The 25,790-nt window shown below is 44.4% G+C and overlaps 1 protein-coding gene across 2 annotated transcripts in view; it reads right to left on the bottom strand.

Moving 5' to 3' along the window:
* RIC1 (RIC1 partner of RAB6A GEF complex) overlaps nucleotides 1-25,790 on the bottom strand; it is a 212,419-nt gene that overhangs the window by 183,903 nt on the left and 2,726 nt on the right. For both annotated transcript variants that reach the window (XM_075317531.1, XM_075317521.1), the window contains exon 2: nucleotides 807-914. In XM_075317531.1, the coding sequence (XP_075173646.1) occupies nucleotides 807-914 (108 nt within the window). The remainder of the gene's footprint in view (nucleotides 1-806; nucleotides 915-25,790) is intronic.

A 25,790-nucleotide genomic window follows, 5' to 3' on the forward strand; every position in this document is an offset into this window, starting at 1 on the left:
AGCCGCGCCGTAGTGTCCCGTGGCAACGGCGGTCAGTGCGGTAGCCCTTACATATAAACACACTCAGCGACGCTGAGTGTGTAATGGCACATATAGACCCGGTCAGCGCCGCGGTCCCCGGTGCACTAGCACACCCAGCAAAGCTGAGGTGATGCCGTGCGCGGTCCCCATAGGGATACAGAGTACCTTTAAGATGCAGGGCCATGTCCCTGAACGGTATCGGCTCCTATCCATCAGGCTCCACAGGAGTTGTGGATGGAGCACGGTCTCAGTGCCTGGAGACCGATAAGATCCCACTTCACCCAGAGCCCTAAGGGGGATGGGGAAGGAAAAACAGCATGTGGGCTCCAGCCGCCGTACCCGCAATGGATACCTCAACCTTAACAACACCGCCGACAAAAGTGGGGTGAGAAGGGAGCATGCTGGGGGCCCTATATGGGCCCACTTTTCTTCCATCCGACCTAGTCAGCAGCTGCTGCTGACTAATCTGTGGAGCTGTGCTGTGCGTGTCTGACCTCCTTCGCACAAAGCAAAAAACTGAGCAGCCCGTGGGAGCACGGGGGGTGTATTGGCAGAAGGGGAGGGGCCTAACACTTTTAAGTGTAGTACTTTGTGCGGCCTCCGGAGGCATAGCCTATACACCCAATTGTCTGGGTCTCCCAATAGAGCGAAAAAGAAAGTGCAAAACTTAAAAAGAGAATATATAAGTACATTAATCTTAGTGACACAATCAATCATGAACACAGCTATTTTCCTGATGCTATGCTGGAACAAAGCTTTTCTGCACATCCTATTGGCAGACTTACTGTGACGACAATGACGCTGCTGTCCGGCTTCCATTCTGACTGTTTGTAAGCTCCAAACTGGGCCGATGCCTTTACAGACTCCTTGTAACTGGCAATTAATACGCTGGGCTGCAACAGAAGAAAACCCTATTAGAAAAGCACGGCATGCAATAGGCAAAACTTTACACTGGTTATTTGTTTTATAGAAATGTAGAAAATAGAGACGTAAATTAAAATCAGATTTTTTTTTATTTTTTTGCGGATTGAAATATTCCCCTTCTTTTACCCTGGAGCTGGAGCATTGAAAACAGGCTTATGCGTCTTCTGCAGTTCACCATTTAGCTTTTCTGTATAGACTGGGACAGCTCAGGTGTCATCTCATGGGAGCTGGGCTGCCAACAAGCTGCTTTCAGAACCAGATCTACATCACACAAGCAGGCCAACCATATGAAGTTTAAAGTTTAAAGGGGTTATGCCACAAAGTTGATTTTAATCAATAGATCTTAGAATAAAGGCCCCGTCACACTAAGCAACATCGCTAGCAACATCGCTGCTAACGAACAACTTTTGTGACGTTGCTAGCGATGTTGCTGTGTGTGACATCCAGCAACAACCTGGCCCCTGCTGTGAGGTCGTTGGTTGTTGCTGAATGTCCTGGGCCATTTTTTAGTTGTTGCTGTCCCGCTGTGAAGCACAGATCGCTGTGTGTGACAGCGAGACAGCAACAACTAAATGTGCAGGCAGCAGGAGCCGGCTTCTGCAGAGGCTGGTAACCAATGTAAACATCGGGTAACCAAGAAGCCCTGTCCTTGGTTACCCGATATTTACCTTTGTTACCAGCCTCCGCTGCTCTCACTGTCAGTGCCGGCTCCTGCTCTGTGCACATGTAGCTACAGGACACATCGGGTTAATTAACCCGATGTGTGCTGTAGCCAGGAGAGCAGGGAGCCAGCGCCAAGCAGTGTGCGCTGCTCCCTGCTCTGTGCACATTTAGCTGCAGCACACATCGGGTAATTAACCCGATGTGTGCTGTAACTAGGAGAGCAGGGAGCCAGCGCTCAGTGTGCGCTGCTCCCTGTTCTCTGCACGTGTAGCTCCGTGCACTGGTAACTAAGGTAAATATCGGGTTGGTTACCCGATATTTACCTTAGTTACCAAGCGCAGCATCTTCCACGCGGCGCTGGGGGCTGGTCACTGGTTGCTGGTGAGCTCACCAGTAACTCGTGTAGCCACGCTCCAGCGATCCCTGCCAGGTCAGGTTGCTGGTGGGATCGCTGGAGCGTCGCAGTGTGACATCTCACCAGCAACCTCCTAGCAACTTACCAGCGATCCCTATCGTTGTTGGGATCGCTGGTAAGTTGCTTAGTGTGACTGGACCTTAAGTTCCACAATCTCAGCATATCTTTCGTTGAAAGATCGGATGCTTGATTGCTGAAATACCTGTAATCAAAGTTGCAGAAATGCACTGCACCTTTGATTGATAGGTGTAATGGGGGCGGGCCTTTGTGGTTTGAGTCCTCACTGTAAATTCCTCCTCTTGCATCCTCTATGGCTTGCCCCGTTTTCTATATTTAAATATCGCGCTGCCATTACAAGATTTCTCCCGTGCCTCCCCCATACTCTGAAACACTCTACCTCAGCATATCAGACTCTCCCCTACTGTGGAAAGCTTCAAGAGGAACCTCAAGACCCATCTCTGCCAACAAGCCTACAACCTACAATAGCCCTCAGTCCAGTACACCACTGTGCAACCAGCTCTGATCTCACCTACTGTACCCTCACCCATTTCCTGTAGACTGTGAGCCCTCGCAGGCAAGGTCCTCTCTCCTCCTGTAACAGTCTGTTTTGTACTGTTAATGATTGTTGTATGTATACCCTCTTTCACTGTAAAGCGCCATGGAATAACTGGCGCTATAATAAGAAATAATAATAATAATTGTTGCTGTTGGTGGTGTGTGCGCATTGCCACAGTAATGATTACTTCATTAGAATGGTGCCGGGCTCCACGCATGTGCGTACCGTGAACTCTGGCGCCATTTTATTGAAGACCCGGTGGAAAAGAATAAAGAGCATCAGCGCGTGGGCACCTTTTTTATTTTTGCCCCTGCCGCTTCTAGTCATCTCCACAGTGTCTTCAATAAAATAGCGTCGCAAATTGCGGTACACACTTGCGGACTTCGGCGCCATTTTAATGAAGACATTACTGTGGCAATGTACACGTGCTGACAACAACAAGTAGGGTAAAGTTTCATTCTGTAAAAGGAGCCCCTTAAGACATTTTGTGACATAGATTGCCCGAAGAGAAAAAAAAAAAAAAAAGTGAGCGCTACCATGTGTCCTCTGTCACGCCAACAGTAAAGCATCCTGAGACATTTCATGTGTGGGGCTGCTTTTCATCCATGGAGTGGGGTCATGCACAACTGTGTCTAAGAACACTGCCATGCATAAAGCTTGGAACCTAAACATCCGAAAAGAACAACTTCTCCCAATGATCCAGAAGAAACTTGGTGGTGAACAATTCTTTTCCAGAATGATGTAGGCCATATCACAAGGCAAAAGCGATAAGTAGATTGGTGAGCAAAACACTGAAATTTTAGGACCATCACCAGGAAGTTCCTCATATCTCAATCCCATTGACAACCTATGGTCAATCCTCAAAAGGCGTGTGGACAAATAAAAAACACAAAAATAAATTCCAAGCACTATTTAGGCAAGAATTGGCTGTAAGGCAGGATTTGGCCCAGAAACTGATATCCAGGGGAATTGTAGAAGTCTTGTAAAATAAAACGACAAGAGTGGAAATATTGATTCTTTACATAAGTTTGATGCATTGGTCAGTAAGGGTATGTGCCCACGATCAGGACTCACTGCGTTCTGGACACAGCGGGTCCTGACCTGTGGGGCCGCGAGTCTCCTCCGCAGGAGAACTCAGGAGACCGCAGCTGCTTGTACCCACGATCAGGGTTCGGTGCACTGCGGTCTCTCGCTTGTGTTCTCCCTATGGAGGATGCATGCGAATCCGCAGCAAACAATTGACATGCTGTGGTCTGGAAATCTGCACCACAGGTCAGTGTTTGCTGCAGAAAAAACAAGCACAGTGGGTACGAGATTTCTAGAAATCCATCTACTAGGCTTGTACTGTACATCGCAACGTTTTGGACGCAGCTGAAGCATTCTACATCCAAAATGCTGCAAATACTGATTGTGGGCACGCAGCCTAAAAGTGTAAAAACGTATGAAACGATAAGGTTATGTGCTCACGCAATAGTTTTCTTTCTTCAGCAAAAAATGCAACCTCCGGAAGGAAAACATCTCTGGCCGGGAAAACGCATCCAAACGCCGCATGCGTTTGTTTTTACAGCTTTTCAGTGAGTTCTTGGTGCAGATTTTGTCGCCTCTTTTTAATACGTTTTTGCCCGTGTTTTTCACACTGACTATGGCAAAACGCAGGTCAAAAACGCAGAAAAGAAGTCACATGCTGCTTTTTTTTTTTTTCTGAAACCAAAACTGTAGGCAAAAAAGAAGCACTGTGCGCACAGCCTTTCGGATTTCTCAGATTTTTTCCTAGAAGTCATACATGCAGTTTAGGACTGCAAACTGCACCCAAAAATGCAGCAAAAAAGGAGCAGAGCAAAAAAAGCAGAGTACGCACAAGGGAGAAAAATCTGATTAATGCCACGTTCCCTCAGTCAAATGAGTTTTTGACGGTGCCGAATTTTTGCACCTTTGTTTACTTGCTTTTTTGATGCAATTTTAGTGTGTTTTTAATGCTACTTTTTTTTGTGCCATACTTTAAATAAAGCCGTTTTGTTTTTGAAACTTCCTGGCATTGATATTATTAGGTGTGGATTACACGTGTTTTTGGTGCATTTCCGCTGTATAAATGTACCAAAAATGCATGTGTCTTTTACCTGCGAATTTTCCACATCTAATGCAAGTCTATGGGGAAAATACATAGAAACCTGAGTGTTACTAGAAGAGAAGTTGACACAGTAGGTGAGATTACACAGTGTGAAAAAAATAATACGGTGGGCATGATATTTCTATTAATCCCATTCTCTTTGCTTGTACTATAAAACGCTGCGTTCTGGACTCAGCGAACATATGCTGCGTACTGATCATGAATGTACCATAAAAACACTGAAGTAGCAAACTGCGAACCTACATTTGTGTCAGTCTTCAGCTTTCCTTACCACTATACACTCACTTCTCAAGGTGTAATCATTGCATTCTTTACATTATTGCACTGATTACCGTACTTTTTCAGCCTAAAACCAGATCTCTGTTCTCATAGGACGCTTATGTAAGCATAAACACGATAGATAAACATGAACTCAGACACTCGGCAGCAACTATAGAAGATGTGACAAGTTGAGTGTCCGGTTTTTAGTCAAATTACATTTTAGACAGTTTTGTGTTACAAAAGATTACACTGCAATGCACCATTCCATGATTTGTACAATGTATATAAACTGATGGTGATATTTTGACAATGTGCCAGTGATACATAAAGATAAAGCAGAACAGTCCCTTTACAAGTAGGTGCAAGTGCAAGCTTCAAGGATAGACTCGACCCAAAATGTAACCACAAAAGAGGAAAGGAAGCCGCAATCTGAACAGTGGTTTATTCATCCAAACCTATTTCATGCGACTTCTTAGCCCCCCCATTGAATCCATTTTCAAACATTAGAAAAGTCACATGTCTATGTAATGGATTTGGATGAATGAACCACTGTCAGACAGAACTTCTGGAGTGCGGCTTCCCTTCCATCTTCTGTGGCTGACAATGTGCCCAGGTGTCCATATGGCACAAAATATACCTGTATGGGGGTATAAAGTGGTTATCCCATGTCCAGTAAGTGAGGGGCCCACCACTGAACCCCACATGAATTTTGAAAACTACATGCAGTGTTGTCTCCTCATATTTTGGAGCTCTATAAATGTCTTATTGTCTAAAAGACTTATGGCATAACCTGTAAAATGCCAGACTGAACACTAACCCTATCCTGACACGGACAATTTTAGGCTCTGTGCGCACTAGACCGTTTTACCCGCGGATTTACCTGCGGATTTGCCGCGGAAATTTCTTGAGAAATGTCTGCAATCTTTGTGCAGACATTTCCCAGCAAATTCTATGAACAAAAAAAAAAAAATAGCTGTGCGCACTGTGCGGCTTTTTCTCAAGAAATTTCCTTGAGAAGAATTTCTAGAGAAAATTTCTTGAGAAAATGAACATGTCCATTATTTCCGCAGATACCCTGCGGATTTCGGCAGTACAGCCTGCAAAATCCGCAGGGAACCACCCGCGGGAAAATCGCGGCTAATCCGCGGGAAATCCGCATGCGGATTTGGTGCGGATTTTTTCCGGAGGTCCGGAAATCTTTCACTCCCAGAAGTTTCTCAAGAAATTTTCTTGAGAAAATTCACATTTCTAGTGCGCACATAGCCTTAGGGGTTTTTTTGCACTTTTATTTCCTCTATTTCTTCCAAGAGCTATGACTTTTATTTTTTTGTCGCCATTACTTTATGGGGTCTTGATTTTTGTAAGATGAGTGTTCATTGGGTTTAAAACACCTGCAAGGAGTTTGTATGTTCTCCCCGTGTGTGCATTGGCTTCCTCTGGGTACTCCGGTTTCCTTCCGCACGCCAAAGACCTACTGATAAGGACCTTAGATTGTGAGCCCCAATAGGGACAGTGATGATGAGGTCTGTAAAGAGCTGTGGCATTAATAGTGCTATATAAAAGAGTTAAAAAAAAAAAGGAATTGAATGACAGTTTACATAATATATGTCAAAAGACCATATTTAAATCAATATCTCAATCTTTATTAACATGATTAAAAACATAAACACTAGACATTTAGACATATTAAAAAATTGATTGACAAAACAGGGTGTAAGATAGAGGGTCCACCATAGTTCAATAATTTACAGTATCACAGAATATTTAATTCATAATGAAATTCTCATATATTTAAATGTCACAAAGCATTGAGTTCATAATAATGCTTCATTTAATCTGTGTATATAAATTGTAATCTGTGTATATAAATTGTAATCTGTATACCTTCCCTTATTCCTCAATATTCAAAGGGTTAAATATTTCTTTCATCACTGCAATATTCAATGCATCAAGACAAGAGGATATACTTTATTTTCCTTTTTAGTACCACAGAATTTCCAATTCATGATAGTATTCACATTTATTCGTGGCAACACAGAGCACTATAGTCAAAGTGTTCCCCTAGTTCATGTATACCATGTAAAAATCTGTATACTTGCTCTTGCTTTTAAGTATTTAAAGAGAAAAATCTCTATTTCATTAGTATGCAGTGTTGAAACCCAACGGGTATAAATTCCCAGAACTATAATATATGAATAGTAGACATCTTCTCCATTCCCATGAGAGGAATTAGCGGAGACCTCCCAGGCAAGGGATAGAACAGATAAACATTTGAATGATCTTGCAGATACTTTACCTCGGCAGACCCTCCCCACACCACAGATTACAATTTATATACACAGATTAAATGAAGCATTATTATGAACTCAATGCTTTGTGACATTTAAATATATGAGAATTTCATTATGAATTAAATATTCTGTGATACTGTAAATTATTGAACTATGGTGGACCCTCTATCTTACACCCTGTTTTGTCAATCAATTTTTTAATATGTCTAAATGTCTAGTGTTTATGTTTTTAATCATGTTAATAAAGATTGAGATATTGATTTAAATATGGTCTTTTGAAGTGTCTAGTATGGATTCTAATTGGAAACACTCTGGGACCACATTAGTTGTTTTCTAATAGCTGATAACTTCCTTGTGAGTAAATACATAATATATGTGTTCAAGATGAAAAAAATAAATTATAAATTCGGTGAAATGGGGAAAGAGAAAAATAAAATATACAATTTTACCAAATTGGGTGTTTCTTCTTTTACGGTGTTAATTGTGCAGTAAAAAAATGACAACAGTATTCTTAGGCTGGTTTCACACTACGTCTTTTTAACATCCGTCCTTAACGTTATTTTAGCGGACAAGCGGATCCAGTGCAAATGCGTTTTCATTTCAATGCATTTGCAATGGACTCGCGTTAACATCCGTTCACCTGCGTTTGCCTGCGTTATAGTGAGGATCCAGTGACTTGCAGTTTTTTAACATGTTTCAAAAACGCTACTTGTAGCGTTTTTGAGCTCCGTCCAAATACTGCAAATTGCTGGATCCTGACTATAAGGCTGGTTTCACACTACGTCTTTTTAACATCCGTTGAAAACGTTTTTTTAACGGAAGTACGGATCCAGTGCAAATCCGTTTTCCCTTCAATGCATTTTCAATGGACTCGCGTCCACCTCCGTTCGCATGCGTTTGCGTCCGTTAGACGACGGATCCAGTGAGATGCGTTATTTTAACATGTTTCAAAAACGCAACATGTAGCGTTTTTTTGCTTTGTCAAAATAACGCATCTCACAGGATCCTTCACATTGCGCCGCGAGCTGCAATGCATTTCAATGAGTGCTGGATCCTGCCTAGCAGAATGCGTTCAGTTGCGTTGTAACAGGATCCTGCTTTTGTACTGAGCATGCCCAGAAAGTACTGAGCATGCCCAGAACCAGTCTCGCGTGATCTGTCTCTCTCTCCTCCTCCCTCCCTCACCCTCTCCCTCTCTATCTATGTCTTTCCCCCTTCCTCCCTCTCCCACCTGAGAGCTGCGGACACTCGTAACCAAGGTAAATATCGCGTAACCACTTATCTTAGTTACCCGATGTTTACGTTGGTTACGCGTGCAGGCAGCCCTGCTCCTAGCAGCTGCAGACACTCGTAACCAAGATAAATATCGGGTATCCAAGGTCGATGTTTACCTTGGTTACCAGCGTCTGCAGCTGTCAGAAGCCTCCTCCCAGTCTAGCTCCCCTCACTCCCGATCACATGACTCCAATGCCCGCCCCTAAACATCCAGTGCAGGATCCTGCAAAATAACATATGCGTTTGCATACGTTATTTGCTGTAAAAGCAGGATCCGTACTTCCGCTAAAAAAACGTTTTCAGCGGATGTTAAAAAGACGTAGTGTGAAACTAGCCTAAGAAATACACTTTTTAGAGAAGGGTGGACACTGTAAATTTACAATTCTGGCATGTCAATTTTTTCCTCTCTTAAATAGCTTACCAGACAGATTAATTCATGTTATACTTTGATTGTATTTTTAGGAACACAAGAATACCAAAATGTGCGGGTTTTTTTTGTTTTTTTTTAATCTGTTTTTATTTGTGAAAACAAGAAGAGGGGATGGAATGATTCTACAATGTAGATTTTTTATCATTTAAAACAAACACATTTTTTACCCTATTTTTTAGCCCTAAGGAACTTGAACCTGCAAATGTTAGATGGTATTGTGATATATAGAACAAACAATATACCATAAGATTATGAAGACGTAAGATACCAGCTATGGGGACTTTAATTCGCTGTATACATGAGAGCCCAACGTAGGACGTACCATTGCAAGGAAGAGATTAAAGGGAATTTATCAGTCAATCCATCACTATGGGCAGGAGGAAGGTCATAAGAAGCTGGGTAACATGATACCTTCATACCTGCAATATAATGTCTTATTCCAGAGAATCCCATGGGGGTTTTTCATATGTAAATGAGCTTTTACGATCTAGAGCAGGGGTCTCAAACTCTGCTGGGTGTATGGGCCGCACAGAGGAAAAAAAATAATTTAGGGGGCCATATTCTTTGCAGGACAAAGTGACATTTTTATTGGTACCAAATATAATATATTTTATTTTTTTTTTTTTTTACACACCTTGGGATCACTGATTTTGAATATTTTCACTTGTTCATTATAGCAAACGTGCATATTCTTTGTTTAAATATAAACTTTTTTTTTTTTTTAACATATTATCCCTTTCTTGTAACTAATAGTCATGCAATTATCACTATATAGAAATTTTGACTAACATCTTTTAGTACTGTTCCTCATCTTGTTGTAACGTGCCCATCCTTGTCTCCTTGTAGTATTGTACCCCATCCTAGTCACCATCCCACACTAATGTGCTCATCCTTGTCCCCCATCCTAAACTAATGTTCCCCATCCTTTTCCCCATTTTGTAGTAATGTGTTCATCCTTGTCCCCCATCTTATAGTAATGTGCCCCATCCTTGTCCCCTAGTAGCAATGTCCCCACCCTATAGTAATGTCCCCAGCATTATCCCTATTCTATAGTAATGTTTCCCATCCTTGTCCCCTTGTAGTAATGTCCCATCTTGTAGTACTGTGCCCATCCTATGGTACTGTGCCCATCCTATAGTACTGTGCCCATCCTATGGTACTGTGCCCATCCTATGGTACTGTGCCCATCCTATGGTACTGTGCCCATCCTATAGTACTGTGCCCACCTTGTCCCCATCCTATAGTAATGTCCTCAGCCGTGTCCCCATTCTATAGTCATGTGGCCATCCTAGTCCCTATCCTATAGTAATGTCCCCATACTATAGTAATAATGTCCCCATCCAATAGTATTGTGCCCATCCTTGTACTGTCCCAATCCTATAGTAATGTCCCGAGCCTTATCCCCATCCCATAGTAATGTGCCCACCTTGTCCCCATTCTATAGTAATGTCCCCATCCAATAGTATTGTGCCCATCCTTGTAATGTCCCAATCCTTATCTCCATCTCAGAGTAATGTGTGCACTTTGTCCCCATCCCAATACAGGTGTAGTATATAGGAGTGTAGTATAATACAGGTGTATATAGGGGTGTAGTATAATACAAGTGTAGTATATAGGGGTGTAGTGATGTAGGTTATCACAGGTGTAGTATATAGTGATATAGTGGAGCAGTTTATTACAGGTGCAGTATATAATGATGCAGTATATTACAGGTGTATATAGGGGTGGGTGTAGTGATGTAGCATATGGGGGTGTCTGTGTGTATATATATATATATATATATATATATATATATATATATATATATATATATATATATATATATATATATATATATATATATATATACACACACACACACAAACAGATAGCGATATATATATATATATATATATATATATATATATATATATATATATATATATATATATATATATATATATATACACACACATATACACACACATATATATATATACACATATATACAAACACACACACACACACATATATACACACACGTGTGTGTGGTGTGTGTGTAGAACCGAGTTGATTATATTAGTCCGGCCCTCTAAAACCATCCCAATTTCTCATGCGGCCCCATGGGAAAATTAATTGCCCACCCCTGGTCTAAAGGCTTGGTATGTTTGGCAAGTGTAAAAATAGCAAAATGAGCCTCATTCACCCCTCCGCTGTTTTTGTGGACAGGGTTATAGCAGTGATGTCATGACTACAGCACGTGACCGCCGCAGTCACATGGCTTATACCAGCGGCATTATGGCTAATCTCTATTTATCTGCACTTCAGGAAAATCTGTCAATCCCTGAACCTTATTCCTAAAGTCTCAGATGAACACAAGTCTCAACAACAAAAAAGCAATCCACCTAGTATCTGCTCCTTCTGCAAAAACTAGAAGCTGTAAAATGCTGATTATGCGCCAACCAGCAATCGGTCTACTACTCCCACTGTTACTGCCCAAGAGTAATAATGGAACTTCTGGCCCAGACTGGCAAACCTGTCAGGAATTAACTGGATTCTAAAAAGCAAGGAAATATTGCTTTATATATAAACAATGCAACACTTGTAGCTATTATTGCTGGCTGCCATTACTATACTCCGCTTTTGTTACCTAGTATTCCCAAGAGAGTTCGGAACAGGAAATCTCAATCATTAAGTGCCTTGCGAAAGTATTCACCAATCACTCAAATAAAAATCCAGACGTGCAGCACTATAATCCAGCATCTAGCATTTTTTTCTGAAGACAGTTGGCCAGCACCTATTCAGCACCCATGCTCGACTCCGTTTATATACCATGGCCATTGTGGTTTTTGATCAAATTGAATCTTGTATTGCATTACATTGCTAAACAAACAATAAGGGTATCTTTAGGGCCCGTTCAGATGCTGTGTTTTTGCCGTGTTTTATTAAAGGGAACCGGTCATCAGATTTGTCCCCTATAAACTGCGGCTACCACCAGTGAGCCCTTATATATACACAGCATTCCAAAATACTGTACAAGTCCTCAAGCTGATCTGTATAAAACATAAAAAACATCTATGTTACTCATTTAAGGGGCGGTCCAGTACAATGGACATTGCTGATCTTGATACAGCACCTACTATCTTCTTGCGACCATTCTCCTCTTTCCCGTATCCTACGTCATCCACACAGAGTCCTCCATTGTGCTCCTGCACTTCCCTCTGCCCTGTGGGTGAGCAAAGTACTGTAATATGCAGGAGCAGGAAAGGTCAAAGACCAATCGCGCATGAGGGTGCATGCCCACGATCAGTGTTTGCAGAGTTTTGGATGTAGTGTGTTTTCGCTGCATCCAAAATGCTGCATTGTACAGTACCAGCATAGTGGATAGATTTCTAGAAATCCCGTGCCCCACTGTGCTCGTTTCCTCCACAGCAAACACTGACTTGCGGTGCATCTTTCCAGACTGCAGCATGTCAATTGTTTGCTGCGGATTTGTATGTGTCTTCCGTAGGGAGAACGTAAGCAGGAGACCGCAGCGCACTGAACCCTGATCGTGGGTGCCAGCAGCTGCATTATCCTGCGGAGGGGACTCGCGGCCCCGCAGGTCAGGACTTGCTGCATCCAGGACGCAATGAGTCCTGATCGTGGGCACATACCCTTACGATACTTTGATCTGCCCTCAGCAGAGTAAAGAGAACTATGTGAGTGCAGACGTGCAATGGAGGACGAGTCATCCATACGAAGAAGAAAGAGGACAGCGAACGCAAGAAGATAGAAGGTGCCGGATCAAGACAAACGACGCCCATCAGACCCGACTGTCCCATAGGTTACTATAATAAAAGCTGTTTATGTTCCACAGAGCAGCCTCGGCACTTACATACAGCATTCTAGATTGCTGTATATAGAGGCTCACTGGTGGTGGACGCAGATTATAGGAGACAAATCCGATGACCAGTTCCCTTTAAGGGTTAAACAAACAAACAAACAAAAAAAAAAGGAATGGCAAAATGACTTCGATTTCTGAAATCACACATTAATTTTTTCCTTGCAGATTTGAACCAAATCGTTTTTTGTCAATTCTTTCAGCATTTTTCATCTATTTATATAAGTGGGAAAAAACGCAAATAAAAAAACGCATTAAAAGGAAGGGGAAAAAAATGCAGCAGAACACGTGCATTTATCTCCCAGTGTTTTTGGTGCAGAAAAAAATCTCCTCAAATACTAATGAGTGCCCATTCCCCATTAAAATGAAAGAACGCTTATACTCACCTCCGGTGTTGGTACAGTGTCAGTGGTACGGACACTCGCGCTCCTAAAGTGCATGCAAGGTTGGGTCATCAGGCGAGTCCGGCACCCAATCACTGCAGGCTTCTCTCTCCCCGCCTTCGGACATATGAGTTCATCATCAGGAAGTCAGAGTAAGGCTAGGTTCACATTTCCGTTGTTTTGCATCAGTCGCTTGACGCATGTGACTGATGCGCTGTACAACGGATGACAAAGAACAGAATTTCATTGTCGGACTCCGTTGTGTGCGGGGGCAGAGTGCGAGGTGGGTGGAGCCGAGCGGGGCCGTGGCGCTGAGGACGTCAGTGCCGCGGGGACTGCAGGGCTGGGGACAGGTGTGTGTGTGTGTGTGTGTGTACACATGCTGAGTGCGGGAGGGGGCGGAGCTGAGCGGGGAAGTGCACAGCCAGGGTAAATATCAGGTAACTAAAAGCAAAGCACTTTTTGCTTGGTTACCCGATATTTATCTTGGTTTACCAGCATACACCGCTTAGTGCTGGCTCCTTGCACACGTAATCAGGTAACTAACCAAAGCGCATTGCTTGGTAACCCGATGTGTATCCTGGTTACGTGTGCAGGGATCTAGAGAGCGCATGCGCAGCGAAATCCTATGGATCGCGCTGCTCAAGAAACGTTACAGGCTGCATTCCTCCCGCCCAGCAGTCAGTCGTTCCACGACTGATCAGTCGGGCAGAGAATGCAACGCAGCGTCATCAGTCACAATCCGCCGCTCATACAAGTCTATGGGAACAACGGAATCCGCCAAACAGATTCCGTTGTTTACCAGAGCAGCGGATTGTGACTGATACAATTTAACGGAAATGTGAACCTAGCCTTACGGCTGCCATAATATTGCACCGCTTTTACTGAACTAACACGGCAGGAGAGCATTTGTCCATTTCTGCAGATATAAACATAGTTTGGAACTACAACAAATGCAGATTTTTTGTGCTGTACCTTAATAGGGGTGTATTATTTTATGGGAACATAGCTTATTCATTGCATACATAAACCCGGTAACATTATCTGTTATGCTTTGTATTTCAGTGGCTGTCAGCACATACTACATCCAGAGGCTACAATCCTGTCCCTACAAAGTACTGCTCACCCCGGCGCAGGGCTTGTTGCTGCAAATCTGAGCTCTCTTTTGTAGTGCCTAGTGCTAACGCATTCATGTCACTCAGTCAGGACGATTTTCAGCCTCTAGGTATAAACAATGAATGTTACTATTCACTAACAAACAGACCTTGAAAAATTATGAAATCACATAGAACAGTTGCAGAACTGTATATAGGTTACCCTTATTATATGGAAAAACCCCTATGACTTTCAAAATAAAATATTTCTTAAATGTAATGCCTAAAGCAATGCCTAAAGCAATGGTGTATCAGTGATGATCACCAGGATCTGAATGCTTGAGAGTACCAACCACAAACATACCAGATTGGCATACGCAGGAAGGACACCATTGTGGCATCGTTGGGTGAATGCCATGGATGAATATGTTTAGGCCGTGTATTTCACAAGCATAACCAAGCCTTCTTGTCTTCTATTGAGATAAACAGGCAAGTCCTGCTGAGCCAAGCTTGAATGGTAATAGTGGAGTCAGGAGATAAAGCAGACCGTACTACTATAGACGTAAAAAGGGCATATACAGACAATATATGCTGTGGATCAAAGAAAAAAAATTAAAGGGGTTTTTTCAGATTTGATTTTTTTTTTGTTCAATTTTAGTGCACAGGCATGCTTTGTGTAAAAATAAGAAAATTAACAGTTTTTACCCCCTGTAAAGGCTACTTTACACGCTGCAATATCGTTACTGATATCGCTAGCGTGGGTACCCGCCCCCATCTGTTGTGCGACACGGGCAAATCGCTGCCCGTGCCGCACAACATCGCGCAGACCCGTCACACATACTTACCAGCCCGGCGACGTCGCTGTGACCGGCGAACCGTTTCCTAAGGGGGCGGTCCGTGCGCCGTCACAGCGAGGACACTGAGCGGCCGCCCAATAGAAGCGGAGGGGCGGAGATGAGCGAGACGCAACATCCCGCCCACCTCCTTCCTTCCTCATAGTGGCCGGGACGCAGGCAAGGAGAGGTTCCTCGTTCCTGCAGCGTCACACATAGCGATGTGTGCTGCCGCAGGAGCGACGAACTACATAGTTACTGCTGCAGTAACGATAATAGAGACTGGTCCCCCATGTCACCGATGAGCGATTTTGCACGTTTTTGAACGATACAAAATCGCTCATCGGTGTCACACGCAGCAACATCGCTAATGCGGCCGGATGTGCGTCACAAATTCCGTGACCCCAACGACTCCGCATTAGCGATGTCGCAGCGTGTAAAGCCCCCTTAAGGCTATGTTCACACACTGCATCTTTTACTGCATTTTTGAGGTCACAAAGATGCACCTAAATGCATGCATTTTCTTCTCTCAGCAAAGTCTATGAGATTTCTATTTTGCGGTCTACACAGTGCATTTTTTTTTTACTGCATCTCAGCTGTGTTTTTGAAGATGCAGCATGTCAATTCTTTTTGCGTTTCAATTCCTTTTGTGTTTTTCCAGCGTTTTTGAGCCTTCCAGTCAATAGATTTGGGTTAAAATGCAAAATGGCAAAATGCATGTTTGATGAGTTTTTTTCCCCGGGTGCGTTTTTGGGGGCCAAAAACGCTGCATCTTTGTGTTCATAAAAAGATACAGTGTGTGAACATAGCCTAACAATGTCTTTCCACTGCTGTCCCTTGGTCTTTGCAGACATTATAGCAGTTATGCCAAGGCAGATGGACACAAGAATGATCAGCCCAATGTCACCGCTCTGTGACGTGCACATGCTATGGTGGTGACATCACCACTGCCATGTCTAAGGAACAGAGGGCCTGTTGGGGGTGGGCAGTGGCTCTAAAGTAGTAGGCACAGCTGATTTTCTTATTTTAATACGATTAATAATATAAGCTTGGAAAGCACATACTGGCTATGTGCGCACGTTGCGTAATTGCATGGCGTTAGGGTAAGTTCACACAGTGCGTTTTTGCGCATTTTTCAGGTGCGTTTTTGCTCAGAAAACTGCATGACTTTGCTTCCCCAGCAAAGTCTATGAGTTTTCATTTTTGCTATCTGCACACAGCGGGTTTTTTTAGCTGCATTTTTGTGATGCCCACAAAAACGCAGCATGTCAATTATTTTTGCATTTTTCACTGCGTTTTCCACCCATTGAGTTCAATGAGATGTTCAAAACCGCAATGAAAAACGCAAATTGCAAATATAGCTGCGTTTTAGTGCGTTTTTATTACTAAAACGCAGCTATAAATGCAAGGGGTGGGTAGTAAAGTGACATGTACAGGAAGAGGATTCCTTTTGTCAGTAAACACAGAAGCGTGAATCCTCCCGGTACCGCCACCGCTGCTTCCATTTCCCGCCCGGCGCTATGTCCACTCCCGTGCAGGAGGTGGAAGCGGCAGCTAAATCAAAAGTGAACAGTAGAAAAATGTCATACTCACTTGTCTGCAGACTCCCAGTGCCATGTCCGCTCCCAGCCCCTCTCCCGGTCCCGCCATCCCCGCTCCGGCTGTGTGCCGGCTCCCAGGCACGTCCGATAGCTGCATGACCTGGCTGTGAGGACCTGGCGGTGATCACCTGATGCGGTCACCTGACGCATCAGCTGATCGTAAGTCTCGCGGTGACGCCGAACTTTACCGCCGAGTGACTGATTCCTCGGCGCTTGCAGTCAGTTCATGACAGGTGCAGACTGGCCGGGGTGATCTCCGGAGTTCAGGTGAGAGCACCGGAGATTAGCCCGGGATGTCTGCAGCCGTCATGAACTGAATCGCAAGTGCCGGGGAATCAGTCACTCGGCGCTCGCTGCAAAGTCCAGGCTGCACGCTAGAGCTCAGGTAAGAGCTCCGGAGTGCAGTGCAGGTACCTGAATCCAGGCCTGGCATTACTTTTTTGTACTGATGCTTCAGCTGATTGTATAAAAGCAGTTTATACAATCAGCTGCTGTCTCATGTGATTCAGGCCTTGAACCTGACACATCATCTGATCGCTTTGTCTTCCAGCAAACCGATCAGATGATATTGGATCCGGATTGGACGGCGCGGGACCCTTGACCCAGGATTACTGCGGAGGGGGGTTCTTTATTTCAATAAAGATGGAGTCACTAATTGTGTTGTGTTTTATTTCTAATAAAAATATTTTTCTGTGTGTTGTGTTGTTTTTTTTATCTTTACTAGAAATTCATGGTGGCCATGTTTAATATTGGCGTGACACCATGAATTTCGGGCTTAGGGCCAGCTGATAATACACAGCCAGCCCTAACCCCATTATTACCCAGCGAGCCACCCGGCATCAGAGCAGCTGGAAGAGTTGGATACAGCCCCAAAAGATGGCGCTTCTATGAAAGCGCCATTTTCTGGGGTGGCTGCGAACTGCAATTCGCAGCGGGGGTGCCCAGAAAGCTTGGGCACCCTGCACTGCGGATTCCAATCCCCAGCTGCCTAGTTGTATCCGGCTGGACACAAAAATATGGCGAAGCCCACGTCATTTTTTTTGTTTGGGGGGGGCAAAGAAATCCTGCATACAGTCCTGGAAGGAGGATGCTGAACCTTGTAGTTCGACAGCTGCTGTCTGCTCTCCTGCATACACTATTGGATGGAGAATGCTGAGCCTTGTAGTTCTGCAGCTGCTGTCTGCTCTCCTGCATCCACTAGTGGATGAAGTATGCTGAGCCTTGTAGGTCTGCTCCCCCTGACTCTCCCTCCAACATACAGTCCTGGATGGAGCATGCTGAGCCTTGTAGTTCTGCAGCTGTCTGCTCTCCTGCATACACTAATGGAGAATGAAGAACATATGGAAGAAGGAAATGACAGACTTTTTTTTTCACTGATAAAAAAAATGCAGAAAATGCAGTGAGTAAAAACGCAGCAAAACGCAGCCAAAAACGCAGCAAAAAGCAGTAAAAACGCATGCATTTTTTAAAGACGCTGCATTTGTGCATTTTTAGTGCTAAAAAACGCACAAAAACGCAGCGTCAAAAAAAACGCAGTCTGTGCACATAGCCTTACGCTGCGATCTGCACCGTAGCGTAACTGCATGCGTCCTGCGTTCCCCGCACAATCTATGGAGATTGTGCAGGAGACGTGCGCACGTGGCGTATTAGAGTGCAGCGCTTCGGCTGCTGCCCGAAGCGCGCGTTCTAAGAAGTGACATGTCACTTCTTTCGTGCGCTCTGCATGCATCCCCCGCCCTGTCTATGGGAGGGGCTGCAGTCAGAGCGCATGGAATCGGCTTTTTTTTCATTACGGACTGTTTCTGCAGCGATCTGAAGCGCACGTGTGCTCTTTAAATCACTGCAGAAATTTCTGCAGGACCAGTACGCAACGTGCGCACATAGCCTCAAAGCAAATAAGAAAAAATGCTCAGGTTATTGTGACAAACTAAATGAATGAGTCAGGCAAATTGGCCCTTTAGTAAGCATGGATAAGTGCATATGCAGAACACAGACATTTGAAAGAGAACTAAACACATTCTCCTTTCTAGCACAGACCTTCCTTTGAGAAGATCAATGTCTAAGGCCCTGTGCGCACTTGCCAGATTTTCCCGCGGATTTCCTGCATGTTTCGCTGCAGAAAATGTTCATAACATCTCTGCAGTGATTCATCAGCAAATCCTATGGGAAAAAAAAATGCTGTGCGCACTATGCGGATTTTGACAGCTGCATGTTTTGCTGTACGGTTCCCGCAGCAAAAACAATTGCATGTCACTTCTTTTCCGCAGCTAGCTGCGGCATTTCACTCCAATGACTAATGTAATCGTGAAATCACGCAGGTAGCAAATTCTGTGTGTTCCATTGCGTTATTCCCGCGTTATTTCACATTTTTCGGGACATAATGTTCATCACTGCCTGCGGTTTTGCAGGGAATTGATGTCATTATGACAGGAAGAGAAAGCGGAGTAGTGAGTAAACACACACATATCAGACAGACATAGAATACACACATATCGCGCATCCACACAGACATATAGAATACACATAGAAATCAAACGTACATATAAAAATAAAAAAAACGTGGGCTCCGCCGTATTTTTTACCGTCCAGCCGAGGCAAACACACAGCAGCGGCCCGGTATTCTCAGGCTGGAGAGGGTGAGGGCCAGGGTTAATGCGCACCCCCCCCCCTCCCCCCGTAGCCGAGAATATCAGCCCGCAGCTGCCCCGGGACTTTCGCATGCATTCTGCGACAGTCCCGGAGTAACTCCATCTCTTCTAGATTGCCGTGATGCGGAAAGTACATATAAAATAGATAGAAAAAACAGAATAGCTGGTAAAAAAAAAAAATTATGTGTGGTTTCCCTCATTTTTCATATCCAGCACAGGAACAGCTGCAGGCTGCAGCTCTCAGTTGTATGCTGTACCTTGTCTGATTTTAAAAAATAGCGGGGATCCCACGTGTTTTTTTTTTTTTTTTTTAAATAAAAGATGTGGGGATCCCCTCACAAGCAACGCATGTGACTGATGCAAAACAACGGAAGTGTGAACTTAGCCTAAGCAATTAACAGGAGGTGAGGAGTAACTGCAGGACTCACTTGCTGTTAATTACTTCTGAGAAGGAAGCAGTTGCTAACTGATCGCAGAGCTTGCAGGTTATGACAATGTCACGTAGGCCTGGGTAGCGCGAGTTCAGACATCACTGGAACCGCACTGACAACGGACACGAATATAGGTTTTGTTATATTATAACAGCGCACATGGTGAATGAGAAGGGGTGTGATACCAATGTGATATGACTGAAGTTTGAATGTGATTAGATAGGGATCATAATCAAAAGATAGGAGTGATCCCAGATATTATTTGACCTATCAATAATTCAGTATCAAAGAGATGTCCTCTGGATGGCCAATATGATGACCAAAGAATACATGTCAAACAGATTTTAAGATAATGGGGAAGTCACATTTACAGTTCCACTTACCGGAAACTTGTGGTTGGCTTAAAGACAGGTTTAAGGAAGCTTGCATATGAAATTTACGGCTCATTGCAATATTTCACTAAAGGTCCAGTCACACTAAGCAACTTACCAGCGATCCCAACAACGATAGGGATCGCTGGTAAGTTGCTAGGAGGTTGCTGGTGAGATGTCACACTGCGACGCTCCAGCGATCCCACCAGCAACCTGACCTGGCAGGGATCGCTGGAGCGTGGCTACACGAGTTGCTGGTGAGCTCACCAGCAACCAGTGACCAGCCACATGTGCAGAGAGCAGGGAGCAGCGCACACTGTGCGCTGCTCCCTGCTCTCCTAGTACAGCACACATCGGGTTAATTACCTGATGTGTGCTGCAGCTACATGTGCACAGAGCAGGGAGCAGCGCACAATGCTTAGCGCTGGCTCCCTGCTCTCCTGGCTACAGCACACATCGGGTTAATTAACCCGATGTGTCCTGCAGCTACACGTGCACAGAGCAGGAGTCGGCACTGACAGTGAGAGCGGCTGAGGCTGGTATCAAAGGTAAATATCGGGTAACCAAGGACAGGGCTTCTTGGTTACCCGATGTTTACATTGGTTACCAGCCTCTGCAGAAGCCGGCTCCTGCTGCCTGCACATTTAGTTGTTGCTGTCTCGCTGTCACACACAGCGATCTGTGCTTCACAGCGGGACAGCAACAACTAAAAAATGGCCCAGGACATTCAGCAACAACCAACGACCTCACAGCAGGGGCCAGGTTGTTGCTGGATGTCACACACAGCAACATCGCTAGCAACGTCACAAAAGTTGTTCGTTACCAGCGATGTTGCTAGCGATGTTGCTTAGTGTGACGGGGCCTTAACACTATGGTCAACTGTGGTCGGTCAGTTGTCAACTGGCAGGATGTACAAGAGAATGTGCAGGAAGCTGCTGGTGCCCACAGCAGTTTGTGGTCAAGTTACATGAACATGACTCAGCTGTCACATGCTGGTGACCATTTAAACACAACCAACAAAGTTTTCCTATAAAAATACACCGGACTCGCTTAATGTTAAGGGAAACCTTCCAGGACATTGAAGTGTACGCACTGTTCCTGTGATACAAGATGCCATGATGTTGATTCCTTTATCATTAACTCGAGTTCCCTCCGATGTGAAAGGATTGCTACAACAAACGGTAATGTTGATGCATATTTCTGTTATTGTATAAGATTCTAAATGCCTATGTACCATTAACTATTCATGTGCTATTAAAATAAATAGTATCTTGCTATAAAGAATATTAGTATTCGTGCCTGATTAGGATATCAGTGAGCGCTTCGTAAGTACGGGCTTTCAGCCCCCTTTTTAGTAGAATTTAGCAAGACAAGGGGTTATCCAAGTAGTGGGAAACCCCTTGAAGACTTCTTATCCCTTGCAAGAACCTAAGCATCAGTACAGTGGGTTGTGACATGAGAAGATGTAACAGCTGGGAGTGAAGGGGCGAGTAGAAATTACTTATTTCAGCTGCACTGATGGCTGTGTGGAGCTTTCTACATATCTTGGAAACCCCCTTTAAACGAGTTAGGTTATGAAACCCAAAGTAAAATGTAACATGTTGTGACTTCATATATTTATGTGATCCTGAAAACTCAGAACAATACGCAGCAATATATAGTGGGCCTTCAAGCTACTATACTTTCCACTTGGGCTATCTTCACAAGTTGCTTTTTTTGCTGCATTCTTTTCAGCAAAACTAATTTTATTAGCAGTAAAGAAGCTGCTTACAAAATGCAGGTTTTGCTGCTGTTTTGGGTGCAGATTATGTGTCATTTGTCTACAGTACATGTTTAATGAAGATGACTTAATTAGGCAAAAATACATGACTTTTTGGCAGTCATTACTTTATGGTGAAAAAAAAAAAAAATTCTGCAAAAACGCTGAAAGAATTGACACGCTATAAATTTGCAAAAACGTGGCTGTTTTCCAATCCAGTCAGGAAAGAAAACCATGATACTTTGCGGATACTGTAAAAAGCAGCAAAAAAAGTAATGTGTAAACATAACCTGATGCTGGCCATATACGAGAGCAAGTCAGCAAACCCAACAAATCCGCAGGGCAGACAAGGATCTGACGTGTACAGCAAGTGTCAGGGATAAAAGGGATCAGGCATGTTGGATATTAACCAAGCCGGAAACTCCGTTCTCACAGTACATATCCAACGTCACAGGCATCTGGTGCCATCTTTTTCCCATCCACTCATTGAAAACACATGCATGCACAGCCAAAACGAGTATACATGTGTATAGAATATGCTTTCAGACATAGATATAGAAAGTATATGGGCAACCTTACAAAAGTCTTTCCAAGACCATCAGAACTTGAAACCACATTTGACAGATCTGCAGCACATTCAATTGGCTGGGTTTCAGCCAATCAGCATGTGCATTTTATTGGTTCCAGGGATTTTACTTTATTGGCCACAGTGAACACTCCAAATACTAAATCCTCATCACTGGTTGCGGTATCACTAAGTGGCATGTGACTGTCTATACACATATATAATCTGTAGGTTTGTTGCCGTAGGAGAGCGGCCCAGACAAGCTTCTAGCACGGGGCCCCAGCTGTCGGTGTCTGCCCCGGCTCTGCACTAGTGTTGCTTACCCTGTACTATCCCGGGGTGAGCTGCTTCTATGATAACCAGGCACAGGTGCTCATTTCTTTTCTACACACTGGATGTACTGTACACTTCCAAGAAAAAGCCACAACTTGGAGAGTGATTGACACCTCCAGCAGCGATGTAATGGCTTGCCTTAGTACATTAGGCCTTTAGTTTCCCTATTCCTGCCTGCAGGCTCGTTCTAAAATGTTCAGAAACCTTCTGCAACTACACAAAAAATAAATGGTGCATAAAACAGTGAATAGAAGACAAGGAGGAAAAGTGCAAATGTCACACAATGGTCCGGACTCATCATGGTATTATTCCGTGTGTAAAAATGGTTGTAATGTCGGATTCACACATCTGTGAGCACGGATTGACAGTGTGTCTACTGACACATACACACACGGTCTGAGTCTGCAGCGTTCAGGCCGGGAGAGCTGCTTATTGTCTGTGAATCTCCGAGTGTCACATGGATGTGTGCATGCCGCCTAAGACCTCATGCACACAGCAGTATTTTCCATCAGTGTTTGTATGCCAAAGGCAGGAGTGGAACCCACACAGAAAAACCATAATTGCAAGATTGACCCCGGTTCTGTGTTTTGGCATACAAATACTGACGAAATACAGACGTATGAGTGAGGCCTAAAGGCCCCTTTACACACTGCAACATCACTAGCGACATCGCTGTAACGTCACTGGTTTTGTGATGTAATAGCGACCTCCCCAGCGACATTGCAGGGTGTGACACGCATCAGAGACCTGGCCCCCGCTGTGAGGTCCCTGATTGCTACAAATCTCTCAGGAACATTTTTTGGTCCTTTGTTTCCTGCTGTGCAGCATGCATCGATGTGTTTGACACCGTTACAGCGACCTCGTTAGCGACTTCCCTTTCAAAAAGCTGCTTTGACACGTCCCCAATGACTAGCTACGTCGTTCTGCAGGTCCGGATCACTGCTGCGTCGTTGGCCAGGTCTGCCTGTTTGACAGCTCACCAGCGACTCACCAGAGACTTTGTAGCGATCCTGGCCAGGTTGGGATCGCTAGAAAGTCTCTGTGTAAAGGGGCCTTAAGAGTGACTTTTGTATTCCCACATTATCCTTTAACATGCATTTTTTAATTGTTTTTTTTTTTTTTTTTTTAAGATCACTGTACTTTGTATAATAATAATATTTATTCATTTATATAGCGCTATTAATTCCACAGCGCTTTACATACATTGGCAACACTGTCCCCCATTGGGGCTCACAATCTAGGTTCCCTATCCTATGTCTTTGGAGTGTGGGAGGAAACCAACGCAAATACGAGGAGAACATACAAACTCCTTGCAGATGGTGTCCACACACACACACACACACACACACTTATTTTGTTGCACAATTGAAAACTGACGTGACGTTTTGCTCTAAAAAGGCACAAGGTAAAACAAAAAAGGAGTACCGCAACTTCCATTTTACAAAAAAAAAAAAAGACTGATAAGCGAACACTATTTTTTGAAGAATATGGCAGCAATGAACACAATTCAAGAAAGAAAAGTCACCTAAATAAAGAGAAGTAATGAATCAGTCACTAGAAGGATGTTGCTGCTAATTTGTGGCCGCATTCACACTGATACTGTGCAGGGGTGAAATGAGAGGGGTCTGCACCAGAGGTGGGCACATTGGGGAGATCGGAGCATACCCATGGCTGCGGCTGATTTTCTCTGTGCACATCTGCATATAACGTCGGCAGCATTCTCCCCAGTGCCATACTGTAAAGCCTGCAGCATGTACACGTGAGCATGCTGCAGTTTACACACAGTCTATTCCTATGGGGTTTTGAAAAGTCCCATGCACATCTATTTTTCCATCATTTGCAGCGTCGGAGGAAAAGCATGGAGAAAGAATGTCCATTAACCATCCAGCAGCACTACCTCTGATATACATCTGCCCAAAACGGGACAGTAGATAAGGGAGCCTAAGGGTACCTTCACACTTAGCGATGCAGCAGCGATCCGACCAGCGATCTGACCTGGTCAGGATCGCTGCTGCATCGCTACATGGTCGCTGGTGAGCTGTCAAACAGGCAGATCTCACCAGCGACCAGTGAACAGCCCCCAGCCAGCAGCGACGTGCAAGCGACGTTGCGCTTGCACGGAGCCGCCGTCTGGAAGCTGCGGAGACTGGTAACTAAGGTAAACATCGGGTATGGTTACCCGATGTTTACATTAGTTACCAGTGTGAGCAGGGAGCAGGGAGCCGCGCACACTAAGCGCTGGCTCCTTGCTCTCCTAGCTACAGTACACATCGGGTTAATTAACCCGATGTGTACAGCAGCTACATGTGCAGAGAGCCGGAGCCGGCAGCACAGGCAGCGTGAGAGCTGCAGAGGCTGGTAACTAAGGTAAATATCGGGTAACCACCTTGGTTACCCGATGTTTATCTTGGATACAGCTTACCTCAGCTGTCAGACGCCGGCTCCTGCTCCCTGCTCGCTTCATTTGTCGCTCTCTCGCTGTCACACACAGCGATCTGTGTGTCACAGCAGGAGAGCGGCTTTGAAGAAAACGAACCAGGGCTGTGTGTAACGAGCAGCGATCTCGCAGCAGGGGCCAGATCGCTGCTCAGTGTCACACACAGCGAGATCGCTAATGAGGTCACTGCTGCGTCACAAAAAGCGTGACTCAGCAGCGATCTCGGCAGCGAGCTCGCTGTGTGTGAAGCACCCCTAAGAGCTGAGACATGTAAAGCTCCCACGTGGCTCCAGAACCATGCATAAGTTCTGACTTCTGATCCCATGCTCTTCTAGGCTTGTTACCACGTCTGCTCACCGCAATAATGGAGCTTTCCACAGTCACCTTATATGTTCTTAAACACTTGGAGACTTCTAATAGTACAGTTGTTTCTCACTCCCCCCTCCCCGTCGGGTTCAGCACTGCCTCCCTGCTGCCCCTCCAGTACTGACTGCCAGCAGCGGTCATGT

Source organism: Anomaloglossus baeobatrachus, chromosome 1 (genome assembly GCF_048569485.1).
Source record: "Anomaloglossus baeobatrachus isolate aAnoBae1 chromosome 1, aAnoBae1.hap1, whole genome shotgun sequence".
NCBI lineage: Eukaryota > Metazoa > Chordata > Amphibia > Anura > Aromobatidae > Anomaloglossus > Anomaloglossus baeobatrachus.